The sequence below is a fragment of the Botryllus schlosseri genome, chromosome 4 (genome assembly GCF_051294905.1).
Source record: "Botryllus schlosseri isolate E-star chromosome 4, Bs_hap1, whole genome shotgun sequence".
In the NCBI taxonomy this organism is placed as follows: Eukaryota; Metazoa; Chordata; class Ascidiacea; order Stolidobranchia; family Styelidae; genus Botryllus; species Botryllus schlosseri.
This window is the reverse complement of record NC_137239.1, coordinates 17,513,534-17,533,100: the sequence shown is the minus strand read 5'-3', so window position 1 is coordinate 17,533,100 and position 19,567 is coordinate 17,513,534. Positions and strand designations below refer to the sequence as shown.

The following is a 19,567-nucleotide window of genomic DNA, read 5'->3' as shown; positions in this document are numbered from 1 at the left end:
TTTCATCGTGGGGAATCAGAACCACCATAAATACGCAAATTAAATTAACACCTTACAATGGAGAACATTGATATCATGCTATGTAAACAAAATAATACTTCGAAGTGGTTCCTCTATTCGGTTTTATAGGCCGCGTAGGGAAGGTGAATTTATTCATCCATTCAATCCGGCCAAGTCGGCATACACTATTCGAAAATTGTGGATATCGCGCGGTGATGGCTCAGGTGAGAATTGCAGGATTATATTTACGCTATGTGACAAACCATTTAAAAAAAATGCTATTGAACTAATCTAGAAAGGGGAAGATAGCGGTTTGGGATCGGAGGACAGAGCTCAGGTAAGTAAATCGACGTTTATCCAACGCTAGTTTGCAATCTGTGATATATAGCTGCAGGATGCATGCATGCATGCTCTGTAGATAATATATGAAACAGGACAATACGCTAAGACATGCAGGTGGCGGGGTGCATTCCGATAGAATAGTTACCGATGGCGAGTTGATTGATCAAGGTCAATTAGCATCATAAACTTGGAATATATTTTGTATACAACAGATAGCAAAGGAACTGCTTGGGTCGCTGAGTGAAAGTGTTCAAAATGCAGTTGTCAAACTGACGAATAACAACCGCAACAGTGGTGAGGTAAGTCGCACCGAGCCATTTCGACGGTTCCGACGATTGTCTCCACCCCACTTCTTCTTGGTGGTACAAAACAGGCGATTCCAGCGAGTTCCCTGTTTTCATTTAGGCTTGCATCTTTTCTGGTTTTATAGATGGTTTGTCGTTAGCTTCTTTGGATTGTTGGATATTATGCCCCTTTTGTGACTGTTATTCATTTGTTGACACTGTAACCAATGTGATGTACGTCACTGATCTGAATCTATGCATTGTATCACTGCTAGCTCGTGTTGCTGTTCATTGAACAATTACCTAATATAACACCAAATCATGTACAGCTAAAAAATGTCACAGTCTGGGCTGCGGAGCAAGTTAAAAAGATAGCGGTACACTCTGCAAACGTCGCCGCGTCGAAGATAATAGAAAAAATCGAGGAGCAAGAACGAAAGAGAAGAGGTAACATGGTCATTGGCCATCGACTAGATCAGGGGCGGGCAACTTATCCATCCGGCGGGCCAGATAGGGGAACGTGAATATGAGGCGGGCCGGACTCCCGATTTATTTTCTATGATTTCATGGTAACTCCCCCCGTGGAAACGTGCCACAGATCCGCCCATCCTACCCTGCACTACCCTTCGTAGAGACGCACACATTCCTGCAGTTGGGCGACCGATTCACGGGCGAGCCCAAATCGATGATATGAATGATATTAAAAACCACAGTATATTTGGCAGATAGTCGCGCGAGGCGCAAAAACTTTTTTCATTATTGAATGAATTTGATCAATGCTATTGGTGAGTGTATGAGCAAGTGGTTTATTCGAAAATTCACAACACGTATAATTATCATATTGATTATGGCACGTATTGATCATGGCATAAGAATATACACTCATGATCTTATCGCAGATTATTCACTTCGGGTTGGTTCATTCTTATTAATTACTTTGTTGAAAACTCCTGCAACCGAACGGCCCCGGTCTATTCTAGTGTATTTATGATACTGCATTCTCATAATCAAGACACGCACACGGAGACACTGAACCGCGCGCGAAAATTTTTTAGTTGGAATCCATCTGCCCGAAAATATTCCACTATTTATAAATATTACGGATATTCACGAAAAATTTGAGAATGACATGGTCCCATTCGCCCCTGGCTACGTCAATGCGGTGAGCATCAGTTGTATTGGAACGTCGCGTTGTCTTGGTAATCTTCGTGCTTGAAAATTTTTGCGCCAAATGCCTGTAGACGGCGACGCAGGTCTCATAATCATGTTAGACCGAAACCTGTCCGCACGAAATCCCTTCGCGGGCCGGATCCGGCCCGTGGGTCGTATGTTGCCCGCCCCTGGACTAGATCTATGGCACGCGTCCCAATCGTAATTGCAAAATAATTTGTCCACCCATTTAACGTCACATTAAAGGGCTACGATAAGAACACTATGGCTGTTTTTGATAATGTCGTATGGTACCATAAGCCAAGCTCGGCTCTGCGGCCGATGACACACATCTTCGGTAAGATTCGTATATATGTTTTGAGTCAATGTTTCAGCATTTATTAGTGAACGTACAAAGTCACTTTCACAAGGTGTTCAGTAAAGTAGTTCTTCCGCAACTCAGCCTCCGCGAAGCATAGTGCCTCTACGATGAGCTCGTCGCAAGACCAACAGCAACACCATTCAACTATTGCAGCTGATTGTTAACAATACTATGAGACAAGTATATCTTATTGTTCTTTTTATTTGATTCGCAGGGCATATTATGCATGGCATACGACGGGGCCTCGTATGGAATTATTTGATCACGCCGTAACTTTAAACCTTTAGCTGTACTTCCAAGTCACCGAGTCATAGGTGTCATCTGGTCGGTCCGAACTCCGATATTATGGTCAAATTCAAGCGATTTATAATGTGGCGTAGGTATGGCACAATTTTAAATATAATGATGAACACTATGAAGTTTCGGCACAGCTGAAGCTCATTCCGAGCTCAAAATATATTGTTAGTCTCTGAAGACTTCGCGGCCCCTTAGAATCTTACACGCACCCTTCGTAAGAGAGCGGGAGCAAACATTGTGCTTGCAAAGAGAACGTAACTTCAATGAAATGTCAACAACATATAGTTTCATTAACCCTACTACATAAGTTGTCGGGACCTTATATGTCTATAGGTAAATGGGCTTCCTTTTATGTTTATTGTTTATGTTTATCAATGGATCCCAAATCCCGCCTATCATTAATCATGGTATTAGGTACACGTACCGAATAAATCTGACTGATAAAACTATTCAGAGGAAGAACAAGAACAGCAAAGAGCTGCAGGACTACTTCAGGTAAACGCATATAGGCTTATAGATTTAGGACCATTACTTTAAATCGTGTGTACTGCAAGTGTGCATATATTATACCCTATGTATTTTAAGGCTATGGCTGCTCTCGTTGGAATGTTTGCTGGTAGTGACAACGATAAGAAACCCTCGGAAAAAAATGTAACCGATTATAGCTCTGGAGGTAAGCATGGTCTTCAACAAAGAATAATACCACGCCATATAGTGATATGTATAAAAAAGATACTAAACTTATTTCCCTTCCCTCTATATGCGTCCAACGCGCAGTTTATTAATAAGTGGAAACCATGGAAAGTCTTTACGGACATTACAGTATACTGTTCACTTTTCAACCTGACATTCGCAGTTATAAAATATCCGTGGGGAAAGCAAGAAGAACTGGGACACGGGGCCTTTGGCAAAGTTTTCCGAGGCAAAGGCGCCGATGGATTTCTGTTTGCAGTGAAAGAAGTTGAAAGTCAAGGGGTAATGTAGTTTGTTGGACGTCCATCTGGTCTATAACTGAGACATATTGTCTTTTAACAGCAAGAAGCGGAATGCTTGCAAGATGAAATCAAGACCTTGAAGAAGCTTTCCCATCCGAATATCGTTCAATGCTTTGGATTCGCAGAAGGAGGAGGGAAGATTTTCATGTACCTTGAGCTCATGACTGTTAGTGTTGCAATGATTGTTTTGTCTGCTTCGATTCTCAAAGACAGTTGTTGCCAAAATTATTATGCTGGCGACCCAAATATCGATTTAAAAATCTGGCGCGATCCCACCTCTCAGTTAGGCGCGATGGCTACTGAAGCAGGCGACTATGTGCGCAGTCATAGCAATTAGGTACTCGTCAACCTCCGACCTGAGATTAAGAAAGTCGATCAAGACTCCAACATCGTATAGGTCTTTTGGAAAGATTTATATCCGTATCCAATCGAAGTATAGTCAAGTACTGCTACGTGAAATACTGCCCACGCGAAATACAGATAAACGATCTATAAGTTATTCCGGCCGCGTCGCGCGTACCAGACAGCAACCTAAGCTATAGTAGGTGACGATTTAACATGGCGCTTCAACAGTTCTGATACCTTGTTTAGCAGATTCGCAATCTTCAGAGGTCGTGTTTTCTTCTATTTTGAAAAATGAATTTTAAAAATTCCGAAATAAGCCTCCGATAGCATCCGCTTGATTGGAAATCTTGTAACCGTCATTGGTAGGCCTATTTAATTTTTGTATCCGCGACCCCAGTGAATAGGCAAACGACCACCGTTTTTGGGAATCCCTGCTCCAAGATATACAATATTATTGACAAAATTCATTGATTAATTTTAAACAATAATCATTGCTTCTCAAAGCGACTAGAAACAAGTGCGTAGCAAGCCAATACAATTGAATGGATATTTCTTTGCGTTCGCGTAATACCAGGCTTGGTGCGCTACGTAACGACTGTTTGTTTGTGAATCATATACATAAAGGTACCCTATATTGATGAAAGGCCTCGTAGAAGCAATGAGGGTCTATGGGAGGAGCGAAGCCCCTAAGAAGTTGTATTGACGTCCCGGTTGGGGGCCAAGATATTCGTGTTTTTGTGGGGGTGGCTGACAAAGTTCTGTTACGGTCCTGATTATAGTAATACCAGTACAACAATACATAGCAATCAGCAAAAACCAATGCAGCGTATTACCATTCTAGGGATCCATTACGGACAGGATGGAAAAGATGAGTAGAGCTTGTACCGCAGCAGAAGCAAAACGCTTCACGATAGACATGGTTAAAGGCTTGATATATCTTCATGGCGAAGGCATTATTCACCGTGACATCAAGTGCGCTAACGTGCTTCTGGACGCTAACGGAAAAGCGAAACTTGGTAACTGAAACACTTCAACACCATGCCTGCAATATCGCCAATTAACATATACTGCCTTTGGCACTTTGCGAACTCCAATGCCGACTATCAATTGGTTTGGTAAAACGAAATGTTTTGAGTGTGAGTACACCATCCGGTTACTTCTGAAGTACTGTTTCTAACAATAGTAATTTAGCCAACGACTTACGTTTGTGGTTCATTGTGTCCCAGAACGGAACTGGAATGAGTTCATGGGTTTATTTAAACACCATTATTGTACTATGTAAACTGTACAGTTTATGTAGATGTAGAATGTTTATTAATTTCGGTTTGTTGACTCACGGCAATGCTACCAGTAGTGTAGCGTAAATTTGATGAATAGTATATTTATAAACGTTTCGAAAATACTCATACTGCAGTAGGATCCGTCAATAGCTCAGTATAGTCCAGTGAATGGTGAAAACAAGCTGATGCCGCAAATAGATTTCGTGAATGAAATTATGCGGTGGTACTAATAGCATGTACAATGGACATACACCATGGACAATTGGACATATCGGTAATATGACATATGCTTTTCGAGCCAAAACACGGATTTCAGCGTTAACTGCGACGGGGAAAGGTATCAAACGCGAATTTATTGGTGGATGTATGCGTAAGAGCATGCAGTCGCTTTTAAAGTTCCAAATCTCTGACAAACCGTTATTCTTAGCTAATTAGCTCGATAACTTGACACATTCGATCTGTTCTGCCGTGCTGATCACTTTGCAAGCCTCGTTTGTTTCCGAATCTCCCGTTTCTATTCAGGTGATATGGGTCTATCAAAGCAGCACCGACAACTAACCGTAGCTGCGTACGGCGCGACAGGAGGTAACGTCCTTGACAGTATTTCTTGAACTGTAAACTTATCCGGATGTCCCATTGGCTTACAGCACGAGAGATATGTAGCCTACTAACTTTGCTTTATCCTAAAATATTTTGCAGTCGAGTGTCGATATGTCTATTTATTACCCAGGTACCATTCTGTGGATGAGCCCAGAAGCTCTTTCTGAACGAACGGTTGGAAAACGAGCAGATATTTGGTGAGTAGAATTTTGGAAGCGCAACCGGTATATGTATACCAGCTAAATCTGATGATAAAGGTGCTCTTTTCGTACAGGGGTCTAGGATGCGCAGTTTACGAAATGATGAAAAAGGCTCCTCCGTTTGCCGATCTCGGTGTTATTGGAGCTATTATGATTCTTAATGCTCCAACAGTGGACGGCAGCTATCCAAACCACAAGAAACTGATTGAGAGCGAAGCTGCGTTTCCCGAAAGTGTGAAGGTGGAGCCGAGCTACTGTAGTGATCAATACAACTTGATAGATGAATCATTATATACGCGTACGAGCACTGTGCTGGAATTCATACTCAGTAACTCACGAAAAAGGCTATAATCGCCTATAAGCAATTTCGAGGAGTGGCGTAGCCCGGAATCTCTTTATAGACGACTAAAATGTTGAAAATGAGCAAGTAGATTGCTATTATAGCGTCGCAGCATTTTACCTGGAGGGCAGGGGCTTGATACCAGAAAATGATTGCGCTGCCACTTGAAAAGGGGATTCCAAAAATGCGGTTGACGACAAGCATAGGAAATCGATGAAATACGATATTATGAGCCCCAAGTTCGAAACCTATCAGAACTTGGATGTAATTGACCGATGTTGAGTGCGAATAGTTGCATGGGTGATCAATGATAAACGATTAATGTAATGACCGATGATCACTGCTCATCTTTTCTTTTTCTATTTCAGAAATTCCTGCTCCAAGTCTTCGTGCCACTTGAAAAGAGGCCATATATAGAGGGCATCGCAAATCACGAATGGCTCTCATGATCTTTATATATATATATATATATAGTGCTATGATGTCGTGCAGTCGGTATCAAGCCGTAACAAGTGCTACAATCAAGCTAATGCGCATAATCCCGATTCGAATCAAGTTCACCTTAAGTGTGATACAGAGCTAGATATACAAATACATACATGATTAGGAGTCAGCTATTATAATGATGACTTGAATATATCTTTCTGTGGCTGCGACACAGGCATTCCTATATACAGTTTAGCACCATCATCTTTGCTATGTTTTTCCACTGTATTTACTTGAGAAAAAAATATAACAATTCAATGCGATTTTTGCGAAACGAAAGTTGGGAGGCGGTATTTAGTTTAAAGCATTCGCGACCGACTGACACTCCATAATTGAGTGACGTGTCTCCGCGCGATTCGACGCAGCCTTTCGCAAGACGTTTAATTTAGCTCAAGTAACGTATTTGAAACGTGCGACACCGTACGACGGCGTCCGCATTTCAGTTTCAACCGCGTTTGTTAGTTTGTTTAGGGTATTCACGGTGTTTGTCGACTACAACGGTCATTTACACCAGGACGATTTTATGCCTTTTTTATTTCGTATCTGCCGACTTATAGGCTTTTTGTAAGACACTGCTTACCCAGTGTTTCCCAGCCTTTTTTACCCACGTACCATTTCGAGGTTTTATGCAGTGCTCGCGTACCAGATAAATAAGTTACGCGCGCCGACGGCAGTCAAAAAATTTTTACTTCATTTATGACTTCATAATCACGTATTTGACCTTTGCGAGGCGTAATAGCAAATCCTATTAAACTATAGGCATTATCAGCCTGGGTTGATGGGGATGCATGTAATCGTTTTTTCACCCCCAGTAACAAGAAGAACAGCATATTGAAATACCAGCAAACAACAAACATCAATTTATTTATTGCGATGCTGGCTGCAGTTGTTTATTTTCCACTAGCTCAGCGGTTGTCAAACATTTTCAAACACGCCCCTCTGTTATGATAGTGAAAAATTTCGCGCCCCCCTAATCGTCATATCACAAAATGTAACCAGAATGCTAGCAATCCCAGCGAATAATTTGATGGCATGGAAGGTTATGACAGTTGATAAGATAATTCTAAAATATGCAATTAGGACTATACACGTAGCAAAAAAATATGCAATTAGGACTATACACGTAGCAAAAACAATGAAATGGAAGTAAATCGCGCGGTGCGCGAAAAAAAAATATCAGTTGGCTGCAGCTTCGCGCCCCCTTCAGATGTTTCACGCCCATCAAGGGGGGGGGGCACCAGTTTGAGAACCAATGACTAGCTGGTCGATGGTGGCCTATGTTTGCTCACAGCGCATTGAAAGGCGCATGGGCGCAACAAGTCGGTTTCGTTTCTTCGACTTGATAGTCATCAGGGATGAAAGGATGAAAATCCTTGCTCGCACTCCCACGTAAAAGGGAAAATTGGCTGCTCGGGAATAGCGGGAGAAGCTATATAGAGTCGAGTACCAGGAGGCCGTGCTAAGTTTATTGGAGTTTGGAGCTAAGTTTAAGCTGAAGTTTATTGGAGAACAATCTTTGTGTCCAACCCCACCTGAGCTAATAACTCACTTCGGTCGAAAAAAAAAACAGAATCTACTCGCGTACCACCTGGGAGACCTTCGCGTACCCAGAGGTGGTCAGTAACGAAGTACTTCTACTTTTTGAAGTACTTGAAGTAGATTTTTTCTACCCACACTACTTTTTAAGTAGTTATGATTTTAGACTACTTCTACTTCTACTTGACAGTTTTCAGTTTTGTAGGCACAAATAAGCGTAAAATACCTACTTACTTACTTACTTGTGAACCACCACTTCTACTTCTACTTGAATAGAAATTCCGGCGTTACTGCTACTTCTACTTGAGTAGCGACGGTGACTACTTTGACCACCTCTGGGCGTACCACAGGTTGGGAACCACTGGCTTACGCGGATGAGGAGGCGAGGAGGGGCCTAAATAAACCTTAAACACTTAGGTAGGACTTCTGAAGTCACCCTCGGTCGGACCCGAACCCGCCACTGGTGCTGCAGCCGCGGATTATACCACTGCGCTATCTCGCCACTTTCAACCACGCGCGAAGCAAGCAGATATATAGTAGTAGGCTACGTCGATGGAAACAATCTGAAAACAAACCCGCTTCGGTATTTAAACCAGTCCTGAAAACCTGTCGGGGTGATCAGAAAAGTTGAGTTAAGGTATATCTTGTAGATACTGACCAGTGACCACCTCTTAACATAGCGTGATTTAGAGCAAACTCAAAAACTTATGAACATATAAATACAGCTCTCTAGAGCAGTGGTTCTCAACCTTTTTCACCTCGCGGACCGGTAAAATTTCAAAAAATGTCTGGCGGACCGGTGAACTTTCAAAACTGAACTGAAGCCAAAATGTATAGTATGCAACCATTTTTGCAATTTATGGTGCTAGAGAGTGACATTTAGAGGGTTTGGATTGTAATTAATTATCTTCATGGTGGCATCCATGTTATTTTACGGAAGTGAGTCTGCTGAGTTGAGGTAAAATTGCCCTGTCCAGATAAACGTGCTACCGCCGAGAGTCGTTTACAGTCTTTCGCGCCGAAAGCCGAGGGTTTAACCGATCACGCCAACTCGAATACTATCCTTCTCTTTGACAATATCGAGAGAAGAAGTGTTTCGGAGTCGAACCAAGAACCTTGTCGTGCTACCTTGCTCATTGTTCACTGCCACCAGACGCAGGCTACTCTGGCAACTACGAATGAAATGCGTGCCGCAGGAAAACACCTTACAGCAGGCAGCAGCTATACCGGCCATCTGCAAATCCGGGCCGAAAATGCACTTCGTCAGCCCACCACCAAAAACGTTGGCCAGCCCACCGGGCGATAAGCCGAACTTGCTGGGGCCTCGCCCCCGCCCACACCCGACAGTTAAGTGGATGTTTCACCAGTACTTTTGAGCACATTCATTTCACTCAGTATATACGGAGAGTTTATGTGGCTTAATCACGCCAATAGTGAAAATTTTCGATCATTCATGATTGAATCGGTTTTCTCGCTGCCGAATTTCTGTCACACCTTTCGGAGTCTCATGTTAACCAAAACTTCATTATGCGCTGGTACGTCGTGTTGCGGTAATGGCTGACACAAAAATGCCTGTATCTATAAATCATGCGTATTCCACGGAGAAGGGCACCTAATAAGCAAGACATTTAGATACACGAAATCGAGAAAAGAAAGTGAAAATTGTTGAAAAAAGTTTCAAAAAAATCCGCTTTGATTTATGTTCATTTGCAAAATAATTTTGGGCCCTTTTCAAGCTAGGCCCCTCTCCAATTGGGCGGTTTAAGGTGCCCCACATACGGTCCTGCACAAAATGAATGAATAGAAAACGAATGATCGCGCAAACTGCGCTGTTTAGCGATGAGTCAGCTCGTATCTGTTCTGTACTTGTCGCTCGCATGTCGTCAAATGACACATCTTGAACTTTAAGTCAAATCGAACAGGTTTCCAGGCCTAATGTTACCACAAGAAGTTATGAATCAGTTAACAATTTGATGTTTCATTTAATTTATCAATGGACAAGCCTTCAGCATTGCATCTTGGAATTAAGGTATAAAATTATAATATACCTGGCGGACTGGCGGTTGAGAACCACTGCAGAGTAATTTTATATCGAAATGAGGTATTTATAGCGGTGGTTCTCAACTGGGGTTGCGTTACACATTCCGGGATACGCGACCCTCCTGAATTTGCATCAAGATTGATAACCTAATTTATGATTTTGTGAGCCAAGTTTGTTCAAATGAAGCAGTTCTGCTACATAGCTGCTGGAATTCCAGTGTTCACGTCAGCAGGGATAAAATATCCAGCTGTGCAACTCACCGGACATGTCTAAATTGTCGTTTCACAATAGATCAGTGAGGATTCTTTTCATAGCAACCCAAATCTGAGTTTCATCTCTCTCTCTCTTCTGACATGCAGCAGCAGTACTATTTTCAAGTGAAATCAGTCTTCACCATTTCCGCGTTGTGATGTTATTTTTAACGTTCATTAGTTGCAGTTTACAGTTTATACCAGCCTATACAGGAATTTCTTCACAATATACTTGAGCTAAAATTCGAACAAAAACCTGAAACGTGGGGGTCCCGGACTGCCGTGACAGCCCAAAAGGGGCCCGAGAATACAGGCAGGTTGAGAACAACTAATCTATAGTTTCCAATTTTGCAAGTTTAAGATGTGATTCAGCTCCGAAGCTTGACAACCCATGGATCTCGCCTAACTATCCAAGATATTTTGTAGTTGAAGTAGCAATATACAAAGTCAGTTATTAATATTGCGGCATGACTTATTGGTATATTTTACCATACATGTAATTTTCCTATGCATAGCAGGCCTGCATGATGTCGTGAGCTCGTGACTCAACCAGTATAATCACGCCTCATCTAATTAAGAATATACTTGAGATAAATAACATTCATTGGCCGTGTAAGCTGGCTAATAATCGAAATTATTGGCGGATCACGTCACGTTATATTGTGACATTGCGAGTAAGTGTGTATTTTTTCTGCGCGCTCTGTTGCAATGATACTTACTCAGTGCATGAAACGAAAACACAGCGTATGATTTGCCGCATGAAAACCAATAATATATCGAGTGAATGAATGCTATAACATTTGTTATGGGGATCATCATTGCGACTTTTACGTCTGCTTATTAGAGAGCTGAAACTGAAATCGCTGGCTAAAGTACATTTTAGGAAGATTAAACAGAAGTCAGGATGATCTCATCTAGCTGGACCCATCCATCTATTCCATCGCTAACATTTCAGCCAAGTTGACTACAACCCCTGTGAGGTAGCCTACCATTCATGGTCAATCCATAGCTCTGAGTACTGCGAAAATGTATTTGATGTCACGTTGAAGACAGCATGATCTATTTATTGTCACGTAAGTCGTAAGGGAGGGTTGGTAGGTTATATCTCCCATCATATATTAGGCAGTTTATCAAGCTATATCTTTGTTTACCTTTTCGTCGAGAAGAACCTAATATATGGAAATATATTCTTCATTTTTATCAGTTGATTACCAATACCTTATTCACTGTAATACAACAACGGAATATGGTTTATGTTATGTTTTTGATCCTGCTTGAAGAATAACTCATACGACGAGGTTTCAATATGAAATCAGTATATTATCAGCAGAATAACTTTAAGACAGGCGGCACGATCCAGAGTGCAGTTAAACGAAAGAGAATAAAGAACAGAACACAAGGGTATAAGTACAAGCGCGACACATGAGGAAATAATGGTTGGCGGTAATTACTAGTCCTGAGTTGAACAACACTAAACGTAAATGCACAAACATAACAGCTTATTATTGATTTCGTAGGATTACCATACGATTTGTCCTCCTTTTTCGGGTTTTTGAAAATGGCCTCCGAGGACGCCTAAATGTCCTCCTTGTGGCAATTCGTCCTCCTTTACACGTTTTAGAGCTAATATAGTGGACAGATTGTAGTGATAATGGGCATAAATGGGAAATTCGTGGTTCGAACGAAAGCGACGACCTTTGTCTTTTTAGTCAACCAACTCATAGTGTCAAAGGACAACTGTCTTTCTGTAGTTGAGACGGAAAGTTGACCTTTTTTTAGTCAACCGACCGCGAAGTGGGAAAAATTTACCCTTTTTCCAAAATTTTTTCCCGGTATTGTAAGTGCAAGATTTCGCCTATCTGTAAGGTCATTAGGCAAACTGCGTTGATACATCTTGAACTTTCAAAGGAGACGCGGGTTCTGACGAATAAAACTGATTTTTGAAGTTACCTAAAGTGAAAACTATCATAATTATATGGATCCCACGTATGAAAAGGTGACTAATTACCCATAGTAATCTTAGATATCAACATCGACTCAACACCATGTCTGAATATGCACAATATGATGAAGTAGCCGATGATAATCAAGTAGTTTCTGCTGTTTCTACCGTGGATCATCGGAATGGCGTTAACAAAAAATGTCAAAATTCGATGTTGATTAAAGTGGTCGTCACTTTTGGTATCATCATACTGGTGATGATAATCGGCATCATGTCGTGGACATACCTTATTGAACTCAAATTTGGAAAAAGTAAGTATGTAATATATTTTATCTGGTAGTTGTGATTTCTATTACAGGTAAATTCTCAATGCCAAATATATTTCTAAAACCTAACCACAATTATATGAAGTTTATTGAATGAATACAAAATCTGCATCACATTCTGGCATATGTTAGATTGGAAATGAACCAAAACATCACCATATCTTCTCCATATATGTAGAGGTAGACTATACTACATGTTGAAATCACCACCAGAGATCCTAATAGTATTTTGATGGATAACAGTCAATTGCCTCATCGTGCAATTACAACGGTCAAATCCTTTACTTTCTACAACACTGCAATATTACCTCCTCCCGTGCTATATACAGCCTGTGGTCCGGATTGTTAGTCACTTAGCTAGTTACTAGGGATGGTGCAAACACCTGAAAAGATATCTGTGAACATGGTTATGACGCCACAATGTAATAACAGATAAATACACGCTGGTGACGTCACATTTTGTGATACGATTGTTAATATACAATGTTCTTTCCAATTCTCTACTAGTTGCTGACGATTACCCCTGACGAGTGTCAGCCGAAACTATTCGGGTTCATTTCAATATGAATACACTATCCAATTTATATACCATACATCGACTTTCGACCAGTTTCAAAAATCCGATGTAATTCTTGTAACTTGTTCTTTGTGCAGTGCACGATATAGTGGTATTTGATAAATCTTTTTTTGATAAATCATTTGAATGTGTAATTTAAACTGGAAGACTTGTAATTTATAGTTGTATCTTCTTCACAACTGCACACTTGCACAGGCATTAACTAATTCTCATCAGCAACGAATTGAATGATCAGATACCAGCAGAAGCAGAAGGGCGCTTAATGGCGGTTTTGCTTCGTCAATCGTCATGCTGTGTGAAAACAGATATAGTTGCATTCTTCGCTCTGGTCGTGTCAGAATACAATAAGAAAATTGTCGGTAGATATGTCTAATCGTAAAAACGTTCCATTTTTGGTCGGTAATAAAGTCAACATAATGCTAGAATGGGCTCTGCAACAGTCTGCTTTTGAATGGTATCACAAATCCTATTACACTGAGTGGAATATTGACATTTTGTGTAATGGTGCGGCCAGCGAATGCTCACGGAAGGTCTAATGTGGTCAACCTATGAAAAAGTTAGTGAACCCCTGCGTTTTCTATAAATACGACTTATTCCGGATAGCCCGACTAGTGAAAATTGTTAGCTGAGCCTGTTTTGAGATGGGTATGTTCTGCGGTGCGTTGCTGGGTCGTTCGGAGGATATATTCAACAGTTATTACAGCTGTATTCGCCAATATACAGTACAGTATATAGTATTTTCACATGCGATGTGACTTGATGGTTGATACCTAGAATTAGTAAGGAAGTAGTCATATCACGAAACTCCCGAATTGTTATTTTAGAACTACTGAAAATGGAAGAAAGAATAGAAGCACTGGGGAATAGTAAAGGTAACATTGCGATCTATTCTTTTGTGGGTGTTAATAAGAGACATCTTGTGATAAATGCTTTACTGAAGTGTTGAATCCAAACATTTTTGTTTTGATGTACGAAAAATGCTTTTCATCAAATTAAATCAGCGGCCGCCAACACGCGGCCCGTGAGATCGTAATTTCCAGCCCGCTGTCTGTTTGGAGATTTCGGAAGAACGCTAAGTAATGCATTTTGAAATGCTGAAATTGATTTAAGTTTCAAAATATTGTTGTTGCTGTTTCAAAATAAGCTAGTCTCATGTGCCCAACATCACTCTTCCTCACCAGCTGAAACGGCTTCGGCGATGGCAACAGCATTCCGTCAAGGGAGAACCAGCTGATATAGGCATATTGCCGTGACGCGCTATGTTCCAGAAACTGCCGAGACCGAGACGCTTAGGACTTCCCCACAAAATCAAGCATTACGAGGAGAAAGTCTTTCAGCTAGTACAGTGTCTCTCCGGCCTAGGTTGGCATTTAAAACAAAAATAAATTTGAAACAAACATGATTAAAACAAGGACCTTGTTTAAAACATGTTTTTATTTTATATTGTGTGTTTTAAGTCATGACGTCACGAATATTCAACTGTGACGTCATAGTGGATTGATATTGACAATTGAAAATATAGGGTAAATAGCTTCTTTGACGAAATCTACGTACTATAGCTGTTGAACCGACTATTTTGAGGGTTCCAACCATCCCGTATCGTATACGTCGGCTGTATCGTGTGGTAATTGTCCGTAGGCTCATACAATATGTTTTTTGGAAAGTATTTACACCATTATGGCATGATTTTACAACACTAATTTTTTAAAAGGCCTTTGTTTAAAGCACTGTTTAAAACATGATTTGAACAAAGTCTTTTAAACAATCATTTGTTTTAAATGCAACCCTATATCGATTCCTTTAGTCGCTGAAAAGCGTTGTCAGGTATCGCACGCAGCCCATAGTCCAAAATGAAATGAAATTGATGATAATGATATTTTTTGTTGTATTTGTATTTCTTTAATAATTGATTACTTCTTTTGTGGTAACTATGCTCGTCGCCCATGTTAGAGAGCACAACGTCGTACTGACGTAAAGATTTAAAAACGCCTTTGTTAAAACGGTGACCTGTATTTTCTCTCGATATTGCATTTTTGCTGCCCGCGGCCTCTACGAAATTTGAAAAGTGGCCCGTGACCCGATTTGAGTTGGCGACCCTGATTTAAATCCTTTACATACAGTATAGCTGACGACACATAATTACGCGTGACATTCTAAGTAAAGCTCATGATCCATCCAAACATTCGGTTGACATATGCGTTGGGTAAGCGAGCTTCGATAATCCGGAAATTCGCTTCCAAAAAAGAACTTCCGTAGGTTCTAGTTTGTGAATATGTTTGTGAAATAGTAGACTTTTGACAGTAATCCTAAAACCTATGATAAATATTCTTTGGATATTAACTTCCAGTCTCTCAATGCTGCATCACGGTGGAGGCAGCAAAGACAAAGTTAGGCCTGAAAACGTGCGAGAGTTGGAATCATATACCCGCTTACTCGATAACACAGATTTAAACAATCTCTTTCAAACATTCCAATCGCTCGTGACTGAATAAATTACCTTAATGATGGGCAAATATTACTATAGTTTAGGCGAATACGTGGGCGTTCGTGGGGTTTGAAATTTCTTCTGCTGCCTTACAGAACGTGTGGAATATTTGAAACCTTATCTTCTTTTAAGGTGTTAATGACCTACTCTTAAAGCCAACATCGTCATACCCAACTACAGAAACTTCAAACAAAACGGATGCGAACCTGAGCACTGGGAGAGATAACAAGCAAGGTGAATGAACAAAAGGACTTGTTATGTAATCTTAGGCCTAGCTAACATCCTCATGTCGTGATTGTGCGTGGTTCTGTGTGCTGTACAAGTGCATGCGTGTTGTTATTATTGGTATTGGAATATGGTGATCGGCTACTATGTCCATTTACACCAGGTCTAAGGATATAGAAATTCATCAACGTTACTTACAACTGTATGCTAGGGCTGTTCGAAAATAACTTTTTTTCCCAGATTCCAGCCATTCACTGATTAAATTGTCAGGTTACCCTAAAAAACGCTGCACACCAAATTTGGTTCAATTCTAACAAGTATAGGACTCTGCGGATCCAATTAAAATTTCTAATTTATCAGGATTTTTTTTTTTAATTCAAATTTTTCTGCCAACCCCATGAAATTGTTGAGCTGTCTTCAAAGACGATGCAGAAAAAATTTGACTCAATTCCGACCAGTAGAAGCGGAGTTATGTAAGTTTTTCATTGATAATCCTCGGATTATCCACCAATCAAGGATAATCGAGAAATATCAACGATAAACTCCAATAACTCCGCTTCTACTGGTCGGAATTGAGTCAAATTTTTTCTGCATCGTCTCTGAAGACACCTCAACAATTTCTTGTGGTTGTCAGGAAAATTTAAAAAATTAATTGGATCTGCGGAGCCCTATACTTGTTAGAATTGAACCAAATTTGGTGTGCAGCGTTTTTTAGGGTAACCTGGCAATTTGATAACCGAACGACTGGAATCCAGAAAAATAAGTTATTTTTTAACAGCCCTACTGTATGCCGGTGAGGATAACGAATTCAGCCAATGCTAGTTAATCCGTGGATCTGATAATAGGCCTTTGATACGAAACGGTGTGCGCGTGTCTGCATGTCTACTCCCATGAGTTATGCTGTGCCCTTCATCTGTTTCATAACCGCATTCATTAGAATGGCGCCCGTTGTGGGTACGAAATTTGTGCACGAGTTTGATTACACATTCAAGAAAGTGCAACCTGTGTTTGACATCAGTGCCGCTTCCACCTGTATGTTTCGAGCTCTGGGCACTTTTGTCGGTATTTATTTTGCAGATGCACCGACATGCGAAGCGTATTTGTCCGGGGGAGGATGCGTATGGATTTCGTCAGACGGGACCAGATCTATGACGTATGCAGATGGCGAAAGGAAATGCCGAGAATACAGATCATCGGTCGCGAGAATCAGAAACTTGAACGAATACAATCTTGTCATACCACTGCTTCGTAAAAGGATCAAGCCCGATGGTCGAGCAAGCAGGCATACAGCATACGCAAGTGGCTGGATAGCAGGGGTCATCGATCCATTGGTCAGTTATTTCAACATAGCAACTTAAAATTATAGTGAGAATTTTAATCATTCTGAAAATTGCTGTATGGTCTAATAGCCTTATGTTATGCAGAGACACTTTTCAGGAAATTATCAAGTTCACGGATCCAAGTAGAAAATTTCGCCAAAATGCGATTACAGTTTAATAAAATACTTACAATACTTGCTTTGTTTCTCCATGACAAGGTTGCTCCCTCAGGACACGTAACTAAGGTAGGGTTACCATATTTCTGTGATACAAATTCCGAACACCCTTTATCGCCCACTAGCGGATTCTAAAATGAGTTATGACGTAACAATAGCAAAGCTTTGTTGATAGACCAGAGGTGGTCACGATCCGGTTCAGGAGTATGTGGCTGTGTGTTATGTAACCGGGACCGAAACCACATGTTTCAATCCTTTACTGCCCAAATCAACAATGATTTTGAGCCCACCATAGCGTAATCGATGCCACTTCTGGGGGGGGGGGGCTTGCTGTATGAATTTGGTTTCTATATGCATCATGTAGTTTAATTTTTTGAATGAATTCTGTCAATAATATTGGTTTTTCGCTTGTTCCATATATTACTATAGATAGTTACTATACTCTCCGCCCACATGAGTTAGCGGTAGAGCTGGTGGAGGATGATGATGAAAATACAGGGAGCGTAATTGTACATCGTTACGTCCGATAAGATCGTTTATCAGTCTTATTCCGGTGCGCACCACGGAGCTTTATAAACACCCCACATCCAGTGGTTTCCAACCTTTCATGGTCGCAACTCCATCTCTAATTTGAAAATGTTCCGTGGCCCAGATCAAAATTTGACGAGCTGATTACTAAAAGAAGTCAGCACCTTTGCCTGGACTTACTCATGGGCTATATTGGAAGCTAATTACGTTCAAGACATTTGCGAACCCCAGAATAAAGGCAAACGACCCCCACTTTTGGAACCACTATCTTTGAATAAAGCATTAAAACGGCCTTAACGATCTCCAGGAATATACCGTTCTCCTATAATTGCGACTACAATTAGGCTTATTCCAGTAAATGAAGGTTGTTTTTATTTATATTTTATTGCAGTTTTTGCGAGGGTGTGGTAGTCTTCATACTAAAATCAACAAATGAGATGGTAAATGCATCAGCATAAATATTCCCCAAAATAATGTTTTTATGTTGATGTACGAAAAAATTATGAGCCTACGTCGTCAAATCTTCAAAATTCCGGACATATGGCATATTTTAGAAATTCCTCCCGGACGCTAGTTTGAACAGTGAAATTCCGGACGTATGGCAACCCTAAACTGAGGTCACAGATTGATCTATATCTATATAGTTGATACCTGTGTACTCTCTTTAAATATATCTATTGCATTCAGACTGGAAAGAGCAATGTCCCAGAAGTGGATCTTTTTCTTGAATGGTTTCCTCACAGCTATCCTAAGTCCGAGTCAAAAAGAACCCACCTCAGTCTTTATGTTGACGACAAAGGACCTACTTTCAAAGGGATGATAAATAAATCTCCTCTCTCGCCCATAATCTCTGCTGTTTGTTATTATGGCTCACCATGAATGCTGTACTAATTCCGCACGCCATTCAGACAATTCAACCTCATCGTTGATTATTTAGAATCGCATCAATCACGGAATTTAACCGGTATATCGAGTATGACCAATAACTATACCGGGCCAGTAGCCTATTTCATTTCCTATCTCAGGTGGTATCCAGGTGGCATTTAGTCGAAACTAAATTTAAAATTTCACAAGGAAGATTTATGGACTGTATTTTATATGAATTCCATTTTTGTTACTATATATAGCCTACTGGTAGGCTAATGTGGATGGTTGATGTAATGTCATTGCGACAGTGTCCTTTCCTTTCATTGTGTCGGCATTCTTGTGTTATTTTGCGTCGAAAATTTGTCTATAAAAATGATTCTGATATCTTTCGTGACTTATTCAAGTCAGTTGGAAGATTTAATTGCGCTGGAGACGATATACTCCAATGAATATGCTATGCTGTCACGATGGGCTGCGCTCTCCAGCATTCCTTTATAGTCCATTGGCGCATGAGTAAATGCACGTATAGTAACAAGTTTATAAATGTAAGCGGACTCAATTTAGAAAATGCACTGATGTATACATTTAGTACGC

General features: G+C 40.6%; 2 protein-coding genes across 2 annotated transcripts in view; both read left to right on the top strand.

Annotated features, from left to right (window-relative positions):
• The window catches only part of LOC145437166 (uncharacterized), an 86,748-nt gene extending 67,388 nt beyond the window's left edge, over positions 1-19,360 (top strand). The window contains exons 2-6 of the mRNA XM_080314349.1: positions 12,403-12,781; positions 14,198-14,245; positions 15,991-16,092; positions 17,161-17,414; positions 18,794-19,360. Of these exons, the coding sequence (XP_080170475.1) occupies positions 12,574-12,781; positions 14,198-14,245; positions 15,991-16,092; positions 17,161-17,414; positions 18,794-18,985 (804 nt within the window). The 5' untranslated portion in view covers positions 12,403-12,573 and the 3' untranslated portion in view covers positions 18,986-19,360. The remainder of the gene's footprint in view (positions 1-12,402; positions 12,782-14,197; positions 14,246-15,990; positions 16,093-17,160; positions 17,415-18,793) is intronic.
• On the top strand, positions 92-6,963 carry LOC145437158 (uncharacterized). Its single transcript, XM_080314332.1, has 13 exons — positions 92-224; positions 296-337; positions 555-641; positions 956-1,073; positions 2,909-2,949; positions 3,040-3,127; positions 3,311-3,429; positions 3,490-3,615; positions 4,636-4,810; positions 5,597-5,659; positions 5,805-5,871; positions 5,949-6,114; positions 6,583-6,963. Exons 1-13 carry the CDS (start codon positions 216-218, stop codon positions 6,661-6,663), a joined length of 1,182 nt encoding a protein of 393 aa, XP_080170458.1. The 5' UTR covers positions 92-215; the 3' UTR covers positions 6,664-6,963.
• Positions 19,361-19,567: the final 207 nt, after the last annotated feature.

Excerpts from the sequence above, each read along its gene's own strand:
- LOC145437158 (XM_080314332.1), top strand. Across the intron at positions 3,430-3,489 it reads AAGAAGTTGAAAGTCAAGGG|CAAGAAGCGGAATGCTTGCA; the intron begins GTAATGTAGTTT and ends GTCTTTTAACAG. Across the intron at positions 3,616-4,635 it reads TGTACCTTGAGCTCATGACT|GGATCCATTACGGACAGGAT; the intron begins GTTAGTGTTGCA and ends TTACCATTCTAG.